This window comes from Leucopleurus acutus (assembly GCF_964270905.1).
Source record: "Leucopleurus acutus genome assembly, chromosome: 16".
Classification (NCBI taxonomy): Eukaryota; Metazoa; Chordata; class Mammalia; order Artiodactyla; family Delphinidae; genus Leucopleurus; species Leucopleurus acutus.
The window spans coordinates 41,589,644-41,608,434 of NC_139158.1; the positions used below are offsets into that span (position 1 = coordinate 41,589,644).

The 18,791-nt window shown below is 45.9% G+C and overlaps 1 protein-coding gene across 1 annotated transcript in view; it reads left to right on the plus strand.

Annotated features, from left to right (window-relative positions):
• CFAP61 (cilia and flagella associated protein 61) overlaps window positions 1–18,791 on the plus strand; it is a gene marked incomplete at both ends in the record, with an annotated part of 251,678 nt that overhangs the window by 172,097 nt on the left and 60,790 nt on the right. Inside the window, 2 exons of the mRNA XM_082857551.1 lie at window positions 1,229–1,397; window positions 10,701–10,875. Coding sequence (XP_082713677.1) covers window positions 1,229–1,397; window positions 10,701–10,875 — 344 coding nt within the window. The remainder of the gene's footprint in view (window positions 1–1,228; window positions 1,398–10,700; window positions 10,876–18,791) is intronic.

The following is an 18,791-nucleotide window of genomic DNA, read 5'->3' on the forward strand; positions in this document are numbered from 1 at the left end:
GGATTCTTTTTGTGTGGTGAGAGCAGACTCATGCGTGGATCAAAAAGAAAAAGTGTTCTCCCATTACCACTTCAGAATCCTGTTTGCCTCCAAAGAGAGTAAACAGGATTGTGTACCATTAATACTATTTGGAATAATACCCTTCACATATGCATCCCACTTGACAGACAGCATCTCTTACATTCTTGGGTCCATCCCTTGCAATGCTCGAGGCATGTGAGGAGGGGTCGTTATCTCCTGCTGAGAGGTGAGGAAACTGAAGTTCTAAAAAGGGATGCAGAGTCCCCAGGGTCCATTTGCATTGGCGACAGAGCAGGGACACAGACCCTGGCACGGGGAAGCCTAGATTTAAACAGACTCTCACGTTCTGCTGCCCTACACTCTGCGTCTTCAGAACAGGGTTATTAAAATGTCATGTACATGAGGTCAAACCTTCCAGAAAATTCTGGAAACAACCCTCACAGAACTCTAAATAAACCCAAAGCCACAGGAAACCCACTTTTCTCCCATTACAGTATTGTGTTCACCCTCGAATAGAACCCAGAGAACAAAACCCGTCTACCCTGGGCCTGCTCTTATGGAAGCAGCGGTCCCCGTAAATCACCTTTACCCTGAGAAGTGACCCCCCCCCCCCAGAGTCCCCAGGAATTGTACTGGATGCAAACATAATTCCCTAATGGACACTTTCTCTAAATAAAATGTGTTTTGTTGTTTTGGCATGAATCCATACACTAATTCTAAGAATGAATCATTTATTGAAAAGCCCTAGCAAATAGACAGGGTTCTCAATATGCTGGACCTTGACCCCTGCCTGTGGGAATCCTCAGATGTCACTTTCTTCATCCTCATTTGCTCCGAGTCTGTGGTCAATATGACAGTTGTCAATATGACAGATCAACCGCTAAGGTACATTTACATATATACTCTTGAAATGGAAGCAAGAGTATATGTGAATGATTACACGCACGCACACACACACACACACACACACCCTCCCTGTTGTGGACTGGTCTACCCCAGGCAGAACAATTTAGCTTTAATGGGAAGATGTCAATTTGCGACTAAGTGTCTCATAAGGACAAATCTCCTGGCTAGCCCGGGTCCCGGTAAACTCCCAGCAAGAGCACAGGCTCAGCCAGCCAGGGGACTTGAACCAGCTCAGCAGATGTCTAATTAATGCCCGCTGTCAGCTGCTCAAATGTCGCTGATGGAGCCTCTCTCTCCGCAGCCACTGTTATAATGACAGAGATCACGCGTTGATGTCGCTGTGCTCCTGGGTCAACGTGGTGGTTGGCAAAATGACGGCCATAGACCGAGCAGCTAAGCAGGTCATTGTTTCCAGAGAAGAAGTCGTGCTCTACGACCACCTTGTGCTCTGCACTGGGCAGCAGTACCAGGTGAGCCCTCGGGGATGGCAGGGGTCACACGCTGACCAGGCCCACGTCTCAGGGTCAAGAGCGTGCCTCCCACCTGCACATGTGACCGGAACTGGGTCCAAAACGCTCCTGGAAACCCATTCCAAGAAAAACATTCTGCTCAAGGATAAGAATCACAGCAAGTTGGAGAAATGTCATCCTGGAAGCTGTTGTCCAAAAGTCTAACACGTACTGCTCACCAGAGCAGAATCCAGACGCAGCCCGGCGTGCGTCTGTGGAAAATTAATTTATGCTTCAAGAGGCTAACATTTGGCGGTGGTGATGGGCTTGCGAGAAAGTATTTCAAACATGCGCACCTTCTGTCGGCCTTATTTTATTTTGTCTCTCGGTTACAAAGCTAGGAAGTGTGGCTGGTTGCTTACCTGGTGACCGTGCTTTCCAACTCGATTAAATTCTCAAGCCACATTCCAGGGAAGAGTTGCAGGATGTTACCTATTCAACGTCCGACAGAAGCGAATTTGAACATTCTTGCTTTGCAACGCTGGAGCATTTCATGCAGAAATGCCACAGAAATAGGGCATCTCTTTGATGAAAAGAGATTTTGATGATGGAGTCCTTTCATTACATTTTCTCTCAGGGACTGGATAGGCCTCCAAGTTGGGTTTGTAGGGAGTTATCCACTCTCCACCCCAGGCACTGGTCATGTTTTTCTGCTCCTGTCCTAGGCCACCTTGGGGATGTGCTCAGGCCTGCTTCCCACAGATGAGCCACGGGTGGCCGGCCTGGTGGGGATAGACAGCCCAGCAACTGCACACATCACTGACTTCCAGTGCTGAGCCTGGGCTACCCACTGAGAGCACCTGGGGCACTTTTGAAATAAACCCAGGCCAGAGCCCTGCCCCCAGAGGCTCTGTTTTAATTATTCTGGGGATGAGTGGGGTCCAGTCATCAGTATTTTTTTGAAGCTCCCAGGTGATTCTAAGCTAAGGTGGAGAAACACAGACTTGAACTTTCTCGACCTAGAACCTCATCTGTACCTTAGAGCAGCACTTCTTAAACTGCCATGTGCACACACATGCACACACATGTGTGCACACACATCCCCTGTGCATCTCGTTAAAATGTAGATGCTGAGCAGGGGGTGGGGGGTGGGGGGGCTCTGGCTGAGATACCTCGGTTCTAACACGTTTCTGGGTAAGGCCAAGGCCGCTAGTGAGGGGACCACCTGAGGACCCAGCTTGGATCATCGTCTGAGTGATTTCTTTTCTTTTCTTTCTTCCCCTTCCTCCTCCCCTTCTTCCTCTTCTCCTTCTCCTTCTTCTTCTTTTAAAGCAATCCAATTCTCAAAGTGTAGGAAAGAATTTTTTTTTTTTTCTGGATAAAGGAGAAAAATAAACTGGTTACTTAAGTACTCCTCTTTTTCAAACGTGAAACCAAAAGAAACCACCAAGCACCCCTGTGTCCCCCCTCACCTACCCCTCCGAGTTCCAACTGCTGCCTGCGACCGTGGACTTGGGAAAATGTGACAGGAAGGCCCGGCCAGCTGTCCAGAGACTCAGGCGTCTGCCCATGTGTGCCCAGCTGCCCCTGCGGCTTTAGTCTGTGGTACATTAAGCTCTTGCCCTTTTAACAATGGGAAACACGAAATGAAGTGATAAAGAGAGTTTCAATTTAATTCTTCCAGAAGGACATAAAGATTAAAAGTACGTAGACTGATATAAAAAAGGCAGCTGGATTCACTAGGAGCTTCCGGCTCGAATTTCTTTCCCTATTTCCCTTCTCCGCCACTCTCACGGTTTTGCCCCAATTTTGTGATTTAAAAAAATACTAACAAGTTAAAATGATGAAAATAAGCAAGAAGACTACCTGTTATAAAATATAATTACAAATCTTAACCTCTAATCTGACCTGTAAATGGCATGTACCAGTCTAAAATATTGTGCAATATTTTTGATATCCAAATCTATAGCACTTATTTTTTTAATCAGAAGATCCATGCACAAGATACAGTGTGCTGCAGGGCTGCGTGTGAGCGGCCCTGGTCTCTACTTCCAAGCCCTCTCGCCAGGGTCAGCCATTCTGAGGCATTTCTGTTGTTTGTTCTTCATTGGTTACCTCCCAGAGCTACAATGTGTTTATAGAAGTTTTCCCCTTGATCGGTCAACTTCCGACATTCCCTATGACCTTTCCGCTTTGGACGATGAAGGTTTTTCTAGCTCACATCCCGTACCCTCTAAGCTCCTCCCCAACCCCACGGATGGATTTGATTATTTTTATTGGTGAGCACATGCCGGTTCTGAAAAGCCATCTGCAAGACCTTATAACCAGGGTCCCCGAGCCCCCTCGCTGGCTCATGGAGCATTGAGCAGAGACGGAGAGATGCCCACTCCCACGCCTGGGTGTGGGTCATCTCAGAGAGAGGAGGGATAAAAATGTGTCAGCCTGAAGTCAGATGAGTTGGTGTGGGCCATGAGAAAACCGTGGCTGGGACTCCCACGGGGTGACGCTCGGGGAAAGCCAGCGGGGGGCGGGGCGAGAGCATGCAGCCGGGTGAGGGCAAGTGGGGTGTGAGCTCTGGTGAGCTTGGTGTGGGTGAGCAACGGATGTGGTCTCCAAGGAGGCGAGTTATGTCTCAGATGGGAGATAGAAGAACGTGGCATCGGGACAGTGCAGGCCCGGGCGAGAGCCTGCTGCAGAGGGTGGACAGAGCTGCATGCATCAAGGTGCCACCCCTTGTCGTTTGGCAGCGCCCAGCATGAAGAGACCTCCCTGTGTTGGGGCAGATTAAAGGGGAAAATAACAGCATGAGGCCAAAGAAAAGAGTCCGTTTTAAATCAAGACTTCAGATTCCCTGAGGCTTCTCCCATCAGAGCCAACATCTCCTCCCCTTGAATCTGTGACAGCCTTGACCGGCAGACTATGAAGGAAGTGACATGGCACGAATTTAAGTCCAAGTCAAAGGCTAGGCAGCTTCTCTTTGTCTGTGGGAACAGTGGCTCCTGGAGCCCTGAGCTGCCACATAAGGATTCCAGATACCCTATGACCGCCGTGCTGGAAATGCCATACATGGGTTCTCCAGTTGAGGGTTCCAGCCAAGCCCAGGCTCTCAGCCATCCCTGCCAAGGCCTCAGACATGAGTGAAGCCATCATGGACCCTCCAGACCAGACCATCCATACACTGAATGTCACCAAGTGCCCTCTATCGATAACATGTGGAATAAAAGGATTGCCCAGCCAAGCTCTACCCGAACTTCTGGCCACAAAGTCATGAAAGGTGATAAAATGGTGGTTTAAACCACTAAGTTTTGGTGTGAGCTTGTTGCAGAGCAAGAAACAACTGGAACAAAAAGATAACAGAATAAGAGAAAAGAGAACAACATCTAGAAAAATCAGAGCAAGGACATATTTTTGAAAATATTCCAGAAGGATCCTCTCCCTCTCTCTCTCTCTGTCTCTCTCTGCCCCTCCTTCTCTGTCTCTGTCTCTGTCTCTCTCCCCAGGACACTGTGCATCATCCTCATTACGGCCTCCATCACAGGAGCCAAAGACATTCGAAGAGCAGAGGCTGAGCTGAGAAGGCCACAGGGTGAGATGAAAAGGGAGATGGAGTAAGAAAGGATTGATGTTATATCTCCATCAAGAGACAGACCTGCTTCTGTACAAGTTGGTGAAGTCAGCTGGAGACCAATCACAAAACTCCCCTGGAGGGTGGAGGCAAAGGGCAAAGGGATACACTGGGTGCCAGAGACAAGAAGATATGCTAGAGGTGGAGGCCATGCCTGGACAGTGCTTCTCCCAAAGAAGAGGCCCAAATACATGGAATAGAGACAATAAAGATATGCTAGAAGAAAACTTTCCTTACCTGAAAACATCATCCAGTTGACCACATTCTTGGCAAAATCAAGGAAGAATTTTCTCAGCTAGTTACATTCTGATGAAATTTTGGTTCTATGAGAACGATAGGGAAAACAATGAACAAACTTCAAGAGAAAAATAGCAGATTACCTCCCCCCACCCTGCCTCAAAAAGAACAAAAATAAGGCAAGGCAAATAAGGCAAAAAATTACCTCTCCAGCCTTCAGTGGTTTAAGAAAATGAAACTGGCTGCTCAGAATTTTGAAGAAAATGGGCAATTCAGTCATCACATGCTCGCCTAAGTGTATCCTATTGGAGGATGGCAAAATGTGTTCTTTATGGCCCAGGGCTGAGAAAGAAGATCTTCCGTGGTCTTTAATTCGCACTCTGGATAACGGAGACAGAAAAGAACTGGACACAGTAGTATAAAAGGACACATGGCAACACCACAAACAAAAGGTAATCCAAATCATTTTTATAAATCTGAGAATAAATCCAAGATGGGCAATAATGAATCTTACTCTAAAGTAATCTAATCAAAACCGAGTTCTTAAGAAAAACAAACAAAACAAAACCGAGTTCTTGAAAATAGGGAGAGAGGTGGCCAAGGATGATGCAGTGTCTTAAATGGGGAAGCACAAAGGCAATGTTTCATTCTTGACTCTTATATTTAGAGGAAATAAGGTTAAAGAATGCTTTTGAGCAGCCTAAATAAATTCACCTTCCAAAAACCGGAGAAGATAAAAAGGAAGAAAACATCCTTCATGTAACCAGAGGCAAGAAAAGAAAGAAAATAGCCACGATGCTTACACTTGAAAGTATGAACCAGAATGGCATAAGGAAAAACAACCTAACAGTTGTAACAGCGAGTGTCATGGTTTTAAATTGCCCCCATTACAAGATCAAGGATCTGTTTTTACGTGGACGTCGAAATACAAGAGGAATACAAAACGAACCACACTCAGAGTTTAAGAGTGAAAAGATAGTTCCAGGGGCACCAGCCAAAGATGTCAAGCAAATTCAAACAGCTGTTATGAGCAGCAGCAATAGTCATATCCGGCGAAGCAGAATCAGCTGGAGAAATAAGAGCACTGATCCTGACAAAGGGTGAAATTCGTGACGACGACGTGGAGGTCACGAGCCCGTTACATGGCACAATGTGGTTGTGTCACAGAGGGTATCACAGGACAGAAGTGCACCTGCAGCATGACGTGCCTTTCTTGGTGTCACACGTAAGGGAAGGAACCAGCTGAAGCACCTCCAGAGATAAGAGGTCATCCCGGATGTTTAGCCAGAGGGGCAAAGAGTCCGATGGCTGAGAGTGTTCGTGTAGAAATGAATTCGACTCAGTGTGGCCCGGGGAGCAGATAACGACAGACATCAGAAGCCATGGGACTACAGCGCGCATCCATCCTAAGAAACTACCTCCTGAGGGTCAGAGCCTCTGCCAAGAGGGACTGTCCAACCCCCGGGTACAGCGGGCAGCCGGCAGGAGGGGTCAGAGCACCTGACCTAGATCGAGCACTGGCCTTGCACCACACCAGTGCTCCCTGAAGTCACCCTTGTGGTAACACCCTGAGCTCCCTGCCACTCCCACCCCCATTTCGCAGGTGAGGGAACCAAGCTGCAGTGGGGCTGAGGTTAAAAGTCAGACAAGACAACTTGTCCAAGGTCGCACAAGGGTGGCAGACTAGGGGCTAAGGTTTGAGCGCAGGTGGTCTGGCTCCAGTTCTTCACCGCTGCCTGTCTCTCTCCTCCCTCCCTCTCTCCCTGTCTCCTTCCCTGTGCCTCCTCCTTCCCTCCTGCCCTCTCCCATCCATGTGCTGCAGAGGTTACACTGGATGGCTTTAAAAGTCTTCACAACTCACAAATTCTAGAACTAACCGTTTATAGCTACAGTCAAATAAACAGTTTTTTTTTAAAGTTTTTTTTTCCCTCTCTTTAAAACTATCTGGGGCTTCCCTGGTGGTGCAGTGGTTGAGAATCTGCCTGCCGATGCAGGGGACACGGGTTCGAGCCCTGGTCTGGGAGGATCCCACGTGCCACGGAGCAACTGGGCCCGTGAGCCACAACTACTGAGCCTGCGCATCTGGAGCCTGTGCTCCGCAACAAGAGAGGCCGCAATAGTGAGGGGCCTGCACACCACGATGAAGAGTGGCCCCCGCTTGCCACACTAGAGAAAGCCCTCCAGATATATATATATCTGGAGAAAAGCAACCTCAGTTCTGGTAAGGTGGCTTCCTGGTGTCCTCAAGAACCCAGGCCCTTCTGTCTTTTGTTCTTCCATCTTTGGAATGTGCCTTCCATCCTCAGCACCTTCTGGTGACTGCTGTGGTTCCAGCCATTTCATGTGCAAGAAGCAGGAAGGAGGAAAGACTAGAGCAGAATGACTTTTCGTGTTGCCCTCCCCCTGCCCCCGAAGGACACCTGCTTATCTCTCTTGACCTCTCAGGTCATGAGTTGGGAAATGTTCCAACTGGGCATATGTCCCAGGAGTCTGTTACTAAGAAAGAAAGGGAGACAGGATATTGGGTAAGCCACCAGCATCCCCTACTGCCATGTTAACTTGCTGAGGAGAACAGGGTGGCCAAGGGGCTCCCACCAGCAGGTGATGCTCCATCCCAAATCATCTGGAATGGTTGAGAAGTGTCTGCTTCTCTCCAATCACGAGTCAGTGCCAGTTCAGTGGTGGTAGAGAAGCTCTGCTTTGGGGAGCCAGCGCTGATGGTGCGTCTTCAGTAAATGTGCCCACGCCTCTTGTTGAACTCTACTCCCTCCTGTCGAACTCTACTCCCTCCAATTGAACTCTACTCCCTCCTTTTGTTGATGACATAATATGATTTTTCCCCATAGATCCTTCTTGATATACTGAGTTTTGCTAAACTCTGTGTGGACAAATTAATTAGCTTTGGGATTTAAAATTCTAGCTCCAGTTTTACCTATTTTGTGAAATGCCACCGTGCGAACATGAAAATATATTATCCCTTTAATTTCTCTAATTCTTTATAGTTAAAAATGTGCAAAAACAACTCCATCCATTTAAGTGTGTGGAAGAATTATATAGATTATCAGAATGCAGTTGCCTCTCAGGACTGTAGCAAACTAATTCTCGTTTTTGACCTTCTTTCTTTCCCCCCCTCTTTTCCTTGTTTTTTCATATGAACACCCACTATTTGGAATGATAAGTCATTGAAAGTTTTATAAATTGAATGACTCTCAGTTTGTTCTTCAGCCCTGCCTTTTCCTGCCAAGGATTTTTCCTGACTTGTTAAAGCATGATTTACTAAACTGGTATAATGTTACCCCAATTTCATTTTCTCTTATACTATAATGCTTGTTGTAGTTCTGGTAAAGTTTCAAACCTCCAAAGCACAGTATTCAGTATTGTGCACTTTAAACCATTCACCAAAGCCCTCAGTGGACTGCTTTATGATAACTATGAATATACTAATGCCAAAATTTTAGTGTGCTATTGCTAAATAAATTATATTGCTAATAAGAGCTTTCCTCCACAATTTTCGTTGTAGTAAATGACCACTACTTATTGGGTTGTTCCTTTTTACTAAATATCATTTTACTGCAGCCTCTTTGTGGAGAAAGGACATCCAGCTTTAAAAATAGATTCTGTTTTTTTTTGTTTTTTGTTTTAGTCCAGCCTGAAATTGAATTAAATACATCACAGCAATGTGCCAAGGCTTTAATACTTCTCTTGAGGAAGGATATACCCGAAAGTTTCCTAAATGTCATCTGGGGTTTAGTGGAGCCCCACGTCTCCCGGCACCAGCCAGCATTCACATCCCCCAGCACAGCAGGCATTGCCCACGGTTGTCGGGGAGGAAGAGCCTCCCGAGAGCCCGTGTTAGTCTCTGCTGCCAGTGAATGTTTTGCCCTTTGTAGCTGTAGGAGTCTGGCCTCACATCCTTAGGCCTCACGCCACAAATGTGCAGGACGGCTGCTGCGGGGCCTCTAACAGCAGCCGAGCTGCCTGGGAGTCTTGCCCTAGGTTCCGGCCTCGTTATCTCCCATAATCTCCACCTGCCGCCAAATGAACCTCGGAGGGGCAGCACGGGGGCCCACTGGGCACACCCGCCCCACTGTGCCGTTTGACTTGGCTTCTACAATGGCGTCTGTTTGCTCGATTTTAATTGAACCAAAGTAATGAACAAATCAGGAGTCCATATAAAATACCCAAGTATCTGGCATTTCTTGAGCGATCAGATCTGGCCACCCTGAACCCCTACTCTACCCTGACAATGCCCAGATGGAGTGGAGTCACGGCTGAACGCTCTGGCCAGGGCCTGGGCATCCCGCTTGTCACAGCATCCTGGACACCAAGGACAAGAGTTGGCCATCATCCGTTATTGGGTTTCCTACAGCAGAGGAAAGCGTCTGTCTTCACCCACATCTGTGTCAAAAGCGAGGGAACAGGAGCTGTACTGGGAGGGCTCAGTGTTGAGAGAGAGAGAGAGAGAGAGCACTTCTTTGACAAAGTGAAAGATAATCCTATAATTTTCACAAGTAAGTAGTAGCCCACTTCCCTCATTTTGTGGGTAGACGCTCTATGTGCTTGAATTTCAATCCCTTGATATAATTGCCTCAGTGCAGATTGTTTTTACCAAAAACAGCGACATCAAATCCAGTACCACATGCTCTTCCATGGCCCTGCCCCCCTTGCAGGAACAAGCGGGTCCTGGGTTCCCTCCCCTTGACCCTGGCCAGGCCTCTGTGAAGACCTCCGTGACTGAACGTGGCGAGAGAGGCCCTACTGGGCTCCCAGGACCGAGAAGAGAAGAATGTGGAGCTCTCTGGACTGCTACCCTCTCCCAGGACATGTGCCCTGGAACTCAACCCCCCAGGCCCCCAGCTGTGAGGAAGCTCAGGCCACAGGGAGAGGCCCCACGTGGAGTTCCGGCCGACAACCCCAGCTGGGATCACAGCCAGCACCAAGTGCTAGACATAGAGTGATGACTTGTCATCTTTTTAAATACCCACCATGTTTTCTTGGGGAAAGAAAAAGGATTGAGAGAGTTTATCTCCAGGTGATTCCAGCCCCCGGCCATCAGGTCACCACCCCCAGCCTTTAGGTCTTTCCAGCTGAGGCCTCCAACGTTGCTAAACAGACAAACTGTCCCCCACCATTCCCTGGCCGCATGGCTGACCTACAGAATCTGTGAGCCTACTGAATGGGGGTTTTGCACTACCGAGCCTTGGAATAACTTGTTACGCGGCATCAGATGACCAGGGCAGCTCCTTCTGAGAATGAGCTCCAAGGATCATTTTTGTTTTGTTTTTTGTTTTTTTTTTTAATTAAGACCTGATTATATCTTGAGACAGCAAAAGGCACACCTGTACTGGGTATTGCTCTGTTTATTTTAATTAATTAATCAATCAATCAATGAATTAACTCATTACTTGTGAGCGCTTCACCTGTTACCACTGAAATAAGCATCTCTCTGTAACGTATCTCAGGTCCCACGCCCTACAGGAGCCGACATTAGTCAACACCCGACAAACAGAGAAGTTCTGAACAGCGGTCTGCAGCAGTACACGGGCCCGGTTCCCTGCAATCATTTCACCCTCAACGACGAAGAAGATTGCTTGAAGGCCCTGACTTGGATCAGGAACAACTCCATTGCTGCAGAAGGTAAGGATGCTGGTAACTGTGCATCTTTTCAGAACAGCATTTTATCTTTATAATGAGTCTTATTCTTCGTCTAGTTCCAGTATATAATTAGTGCCTAATTAATTCCAACCAAATCATTCATCTGCTGTGCTTTGTTTTCCAGATTAATTTACAACTTGTCATTTTTGGATACCCAGCATGTTTTCTGGGGGAAAGAAAAAGGCTTGAGATAGTTTAATTATCTATAATTATTTTATTACACAAAAATGAATATCCAAAGAGCAAAGCATGGCTAAAATCATTAACTAATTAAAGAATAATTTAATAAGCAAACATGTTTAGCAATTATATGGAAAATATGACTCCTTTTGTGAAGCTGAAAAGACCTCGGAAGAAAAGGAAAGGTCTGAGTTGGAAGGGCTCTTCTCTTTCACAACCCATTGTTCTCCTTCGTGGTTGCCTGCACAGTCCTTCCCACAAATGAACATACTCGAGTTGCCTGCCACTTCCTGAAGCCAAATGAGAGAGTAAAACATTTGTACAAATTGTTTTCTCAAGCATCTTCCTCTCTATTGCTTGGGTTAATGGAAATTGTTTGACTAGTAGAATAACTAGAACAGGGCCTGGCTGCCTATTTGTCTTTAATTGAAACCTGGGGAGTCAAGTTTTAGAGATGACTTACTGCAGCCCCTTCATTTTACCGAAAGCGCAGGGAGGATCAGGGACTTGGTTGGGTCATACAACCACCTGTGATGGGCTAGGCTTCTAACCCAGACCTTTGATTCAGTCCCGGGATGGAAAAATCAGTAAGTTACTGGAGTGTGGAGATCAGTATATAAAATTAAATATATTAGTTTATTGAATGTATTTGTTTAAATATAATTTCATTATGTTAGTTAATATAATTAATATATTAAAATTAAATATAGTTTCTTCTGATTTTTGGTGGAAGATTTAGGTGTTAGTTAACTTTTTGTCAAGTTTCTACATTTACTTCATTAAAAATCAAAAATAGGTATCAAAGGATATTCGATACATTGCTGAATTCAATTTGTTAGTACTTAGAGGCTATTTGCATCTAAACTCATGAGTAAGATTGGCCTGTTTTCTCTTTTATGCTTTACTTGGCAAGTTTTTGGAATCAAGGGTATGCTAGTCTCACAAAGTGTTTTGGGGAAGCTTTCCATATTTTTGGTGGGCCAGAAATACTTTATATAACCTAAAAATTGGACAGGAATCACCCGTAAAATCAACTGGGTCTGGAACCTTTGGGCAGAGGTGAGATATATAGATATATACTGGGGACCCAGAATAAAAACTTGTCAAAGTATTCAATATTTTAATTTTTGCATTAAAACTCAGTATTATTTTCAGTTTTGCGTCTGTATGTGTTTAAACCTGTTTCAATATTTTAGTCATTCTTTAATCATTGCCCTACGACCTAAGTACACTTAGGGAGTTCTCTGATCTGGGGGTCAGCAAACTTTTACTGTAAAGGGCCAGACAGTAAAAATTTTAGATTTAGCAGGCCATTTGGTCTCTGTCCCAACAACCCAACTCTGCTGCTATGGCAAGAAAGCAGCCACAGACAATGTGTCAGTGAATAGGCATGGCTGTGTTCCAATAAAACTTTATTTCCAAAACTAGGGGATGAGTCATAGTTTGCAGAACCCTGCTTTTATCCATACAATTTGTGACAACTCATTACCATTTCTTCAAGTCCAGACCTCAAAATGTAACTTAAGCTTGCTGAAAGCACAAAAGCCAATGGTTCAATACAAAATATACATTATGTCTTAGGAATGTGCCCAGTCCTGTTATAATGCAGTGTTTTAATCGAACTGTTGGCTGTTTTGAATGTTAGGATTCAGGAGCCTTTTGACCAAGAAAAGGGCCTTTGGACATGGCAATGCAAGTCCTTAAGGTTGAATGCTTATGGCAGAGAACTTAGAAATTCCAATGTAAGAAGCTCTTGGTTTTCAGATGGGGGAATAGCATCCAGCTATCGTGTTGCCTTGACTAGCTGTTGAAGATGGTGATACTCTGGTGCCTACCTAAAGGGAAATAAATGCTTTTGCAAGAGTTAAGAATGTCTCCCATTAACTGTTGCATAAAACCCCTGCGTGCCCGCTTTTGTCCACTGAACGGCCAGGTTAGGGAGTTTATAGACATTAGTTTCTTGTCCTAAAAGTAGGCTGTTTTCCCCAGGTCCAGTGATTAATGACACCCCCAGGGCAGGGCATCTCCCAGGTAGGTGGTCCAAACACTCAGATGCTGGGCCCAGGCTCTGGGAGGCATCTGAGAAACAGACCCAGACAAGTTCATTCAACTTAGGGTAGTGACCCTTTTCAAATGACTATAAGAAAAGTTGGAAAGAAAAATGTTAACCTCCTGCCTTGAGGAAGCTCTTTCTCTTTGTAGTTTTTCCATAATTAGAGTCATATTCAGACTTGAATTTAATTAGTGCCATTCCAGATATCTTCCTCACATGGGCTGCTATGAGGATTAAACGAGATAAGATATTACATGTCCAGCTCAGGGCAGCACAGTAGGAGTTCAATCATATGGGCTGTTGTTAGCCTTGTTACTACTACTACCGCTACATGTGATAGGATTGTTTCTCCAGGGTGTAGGTCTCAGCCACTGCCATCCTGGTGATGGTGCAGCCTAGCACAGTCTCTACACAAAAGATGGGGAGCTGTGTACACCAGGTACCAGTCTGGTTGTAGAGAGGCATCGTGACCTTCATGAGAGCCCTGGAGGCTGTGAAGTTTAGAGAAGGTTTCCTCAAGAAAGGAGGATTTGAGCTCAGCCTTAAAGAAAGGCAGGATAGGGGCTTCTCTGGTGGCGCAGTGGTTAAGAATCCACCTGCCAATGCAGGGGACACGGGTTCGAGCCCTGGTCTGGGAAGATCCCACATGCTGCGGAGCAGCCAAGCCCGTGCGCCACAACTACTGAGCCTGCGCTCTAGAGCCCGTGAGCCACAACTGCTGAGCCCATGTGCCACAACTACTGAAGCCCGTGTGCCTAGAGCCCATGCTCCGCAACAAGAGAAGCCACCGCAATGAGAAGCCCGCGCACTGTAATGAAGAATAGCCCCCGCTTGACGCAACTGGAGAGAGCCTTCGTGCAGCAACGAATACCCAACACAGCCAAAAATAAAAAAATTTTTTAAATAAAAAATTTTAAAAAGACTGAAATTGCTGAAAAAAAAAAGAAGGGCAGGATAAGCAAAGGAAGAGAGAGGTTGGGGGAGTTTGATTTGTATCTAAAGACCATGACCCAACAACTCAGGCCAGGCAGACTCCGTGAAGGGCAGCAGTGGGAGGAGAAGGTGGAGGGTCCAGGGGAGTCCAGGTTTAAGTGGTTACTTTTTAGAGGCTGGGGAACCAGGGGTGATGCTGTGTACGAAACAGCACTGCAGGAAGGTGAACTCCCATCTCTGGCGCCCACGGCGGCAGAGAGAAAGCCCTCGGGGAAGGATGGGTCAGGGCTGGAGTGGGGCAGCCGTTCAGGCAGGGGTGGGCTGGAAGCAGCCATCTCTGATCCATTTGAGGTCCTGCTGGCACAGCTGCATCTAGCTTATTTCTAAGTCAGTTATGGGCTGATGGTATCTGAAGCTGGAAACTGGAAGTTGGCACTTCATGAAAACGAGGAGCAGGGCTTTGTTCCCGCATCCATTACCGTCACTCCGCCTGTCAGCCCTTGGTTTCTAGTAACACCAGAAAGAATGTGGACATTTTTCATGATAGTTAGCTTTTGCTCCCTCAGTGCTAATTTTCCTTTTTCTCAATAGTTCAGGCTGGGGTTGGAGGGTGGGAGCTGAGGATAGGGCCCTTCTCCCAAGAGCCTGCGAAAAAAACTCCTGTGTCTCACGGGCTGTGATTGGGTCGAATGTCCTTCCAGGAATCACACCCCGAATCCTGGGAAACTCCAGGCCTAACTTTGAAGCAAACAGACTCGAGAGGAGGGGCTTGTTTGCTGAGGACGGTGGAGGGATTGTTCTAGAAGGACAGAAGGATGCTATGTAGCAGAAACAATGGATTTTTTTTTTTTTTAATGGGAGGAGGTTAGCTTTGCTCTGAATTTCTGCCCCTTGAAAAAGCACAGATATCTCCCCCAAAGCATCACCACTCTCCCCTGCCCCTGTTTCTGTTTTATCATGTCTTCCTCTGCTTCCAAAGGAGAAACAGTTGTTCTGTGATGGAATTTGTCCAGTCTGAAGGAAATTGTTTATTGATCTCTGCAGTTGGATGAGTTTATAGATGTAAATTATCGTAAACTATTAGAACTGCTCCACTATCCTGGAGAATAGCTGACATCACTGGCTTTCAACTGCAAAAAAATCCTGGAGGATTTAGCCGGCGGGAGCGGGGGGGGGGGGGGGGGGGGGGGGGGCGGGGTGTTTCAGATAGAACCCAGCAACCTAAAACATTATAACAGTTTATGGCATTAATTGAAACTAATTGAAATTCATCTGCTATTACCTCTGTACTTTCCATGAAAATGAAAAGTAGGATGAAAGTAAAGTACAAAAAAATACACCGCCTTGATGGCCCGAAATGGATCAATTATTTTCATCTTCAGCTAAATACAGTTTACTGCCTTATTAAAAGCATGTTTGTAAGAAAAGTATAACATTAAAATTCCAGTGCATGAATCACTGAACAAAGCCTTTGTTATGCTATATCTAATATATTCTTCCCTTTTTATTTGACAGAGCAAAATGAGACGTGTCATAGAAATCTTATGCTTTGACTTCTAAAAAGTAAAAAAAGTATTTTCTGGTCTATTCATGAACATAATATGTTTTTTAAGTATGTGTTTATTTCACAATTTATTAATATTCTAGGGTATCTATTTAAAATTCTTTCATTATCTGGTTATTCCCTAAAGTTAATAATACAGATACAATACCGATTAGAGGGGTTTTTAAGGAACATGTTATATATATCCATCTGCAAATATAGTGCAGTGGTGTGAGCACTGGTTCTGAAATCAGACCTGGCAGGTCTGAGTTCTGATGAACCATCTACTGCTGTGTGACCTGGAGCTTGTTACTTAACCTCTCTGTCCTCAGTTTTCTGGAGAGCATAATAAAACTTATCTCATGGGCCAGTTCTGATCTTACATAATCTCTGTTTCTTTTGAGGTGGAAAGGAACCATAATTCTTCATTAAAATACAATGGAATATGTAAATATACATACAATAATAAAATAACTTAAAATACATAAATTATAAAATGTAGTATATAATTCTTATTTTCTCTGGTCTTAAAAATGCAATAACTGTAAAGAAAAATTCTTATTAATATCTATGTGCATAAATCTTGAATTTACTTCTTATCCTCTTGAGATGTGAGTTCCTGGCCAGAATGCCAGATCGGAAAATCCTTCCCTTTTCTCCTTTCCAGGTGATGGTTTCCTTCCTGGAGAATCTTCATCTTTACATCTTGTGTGGGCTTGCCTCATTTTGGTGGTCACACAATCAGAGTTGCTGGCGTATTCATTTACACCTTCAACAAGAGTGTATCAGAAAGCACAAGCATCACCTTTACGTTCATGCCAACATTTCAGACGGCTGGTCTTAGTGCTTTGGCAGCCTGAGGTGGAGACGTGACAGCTCACCCAGGTGGTGACAGGAATCATCACGCCCCCTCTTCCTCCCCAGCTGGGCCCCTCATTCCTTTGGAAGCTCCCTTGCACATTCTGTCCCAAAGGTTGTTGCAGGCGAGCGTGAGAGAGAGACCGGGTGCTCCTTCCTGCCAACTTCAATTCCAGGGGTTTTCACAAGGTCGTCTTTTCACCACCGTGCCCTCCTTGTACTATGCCTCCCGATTCTGCTCTGTACTCTCAGTAATGCATACTTTATCCCCTAGAAGGAGCAACAAAGATCGGCCTCCCATGAAAACTGGTATAGTTATATTCCGTTGCCCCCTATTGAAAATCCACCCAGACTGTTCGAATCCTGAGTTATCATTTGCTGGTTCAAAGTAGGGCCGCCCACCACTTCCCCTCTGTCACCCATCAGGTCAAGTGCAAAGACTGGCTGTTTCTTATCTGTTAAGTAAACTGAGCTGCTGCGAAGAAGACAGTGACCAGATCTCTTAGCATAAAACTGATATCCAGGGGGAAATCCTCAGCTTTTCCACTCTGTTTCTTCCACATATGCATAGAAACTTCCAAAGAATATATGCGAAATCCCAACAAGATAAAGGAAGCCCCTGCAATGTGTCACCTCCTTCAAAATATTTGCAAAGACTCCGTGAGTTACAGAGCACCGAAGTGGTGGAAATGCATGAGCTGAATGAATCTTTAATGATCTGGGGTTGTCTGACCTCTTAAGCCCGCTGTAGATGACAGATGCCGTGGGTTCCACATACCCTGGGGCTGCCCCCCTCTCCTCCACCAGCCGTCAGGATGTTCTGCGCCAGCAGGACCCCAGCCACCCGCCTGGTCCACTTGGACTGGGACACGCTGTCAGACCCAGCATCGCCCTTACAAAGCCCTTTGCAGTGTTGTTATTCACGGCTCAGTTCCCCCACCCCTCCCCCACCTCACAACCACTTTTGTCACCTGCTTTTAAACTCTTGCTTGCTTCTAACTCAGCCAGGGATGGAAGAAAATCTACTTCTCTGAGGCGTTCTGGGTTCTTCTCTCTCTCTGCCCCCTCCCTTTCTTTCTCTGTTTCCTTCCCTCTCCATCTTCCCTCTTTGATTTGGCCCCAAATTCACCCAGCTGTCCGCAGCGTGATAGTTACACAAGGGCTAACCTCCCTGTAAAACATCCTTGGTCCCTTGGTTTAAACTGCACCAACATGGCAGCAGTATTATTTTCTACTGTCGTGTTGGAGGCACACACAGTTTTGGTTACATTTAGGATCGTGTAGGATTTCGTGGGCTAGAAGGGAAACCTAATAGCCAGATCTAACATGTTTCTGTGTTACAAATCTCAGGTATACAGCCCATCCTGTGGCTGGACTGGTATGTAGTGCCAACTTAATAGTGAACACCAGGTCGAAATACGTAGTAGGAAAACCTGGCCAGAGTGAGGGTGTTCTGCAGTAAATATCGACAGGCCCCAAAAGGAAAGCCCAGTTAGTTTCGGATCAGCAAAAGCTGGTGAAGCTCAAACACTCATCCGTGCATCTGGTCGGGAAACGTTTTGTCACACCCATTGCAGGCCAGGCTCTGTGTGAGGCCCCAGGGTGGGCAGGGTGAGCCTGAAGTCCTCTCCTCCCCCAGGTAAGCCAGGGCGTGTAGACGGCGATGCAAGGAAGGCAAGGCAGAGACGGCCTCGGGCCTGCAGGGACCTCACCTGCCTGGGGCTGGACCTTCTGCTGGGGCCCAGGTACAACCACAAGCATAGCCCAGTCCAGGGGGCTTCAAAGGCCCTAGTTCCACCCCATCCATGCTAGTAAAATGACTCTGATAAGTATAAGTAATCATATTTTTATACCTAGATTGATTTGTCCCGAAACGCATACATTACTAATCAGAATCTTTGTCTGCTAGCTTTTGTCCTGGGGACTCCCCCAAATATGTCTTTGCTTATCCTATGAATTATCTTCATGCTTGTATTTTTACTGTTAGCTTATGAAAAAATTACGGGCATTTGCGTGAAGCCAATGTTATTGGTAACAGTTCTAAATGTTACTGTTACTGGTAATAATAATAATAATGGATTGTGTATTTTTTTTTAAGAATTTAGATAGGAGGCCAGGCCCAGAAAGAGAGCTGTTACCAGAGATAACTTTTTATTTTCTTTTGGCCACGCTGCGCAGCTTGCTGGATCCCCGACCAGGGCTGGAACTCAGGTCCCTAGCAGTGAGAGCTTGGAGTCCTAACCACTGGACCACCAGGGAGTTCCTGGGATTGTGTATTAAAGTGCCTGGCTTTAGGCCAGGTATATAAGAGTCACGAGATAAACAGGAATT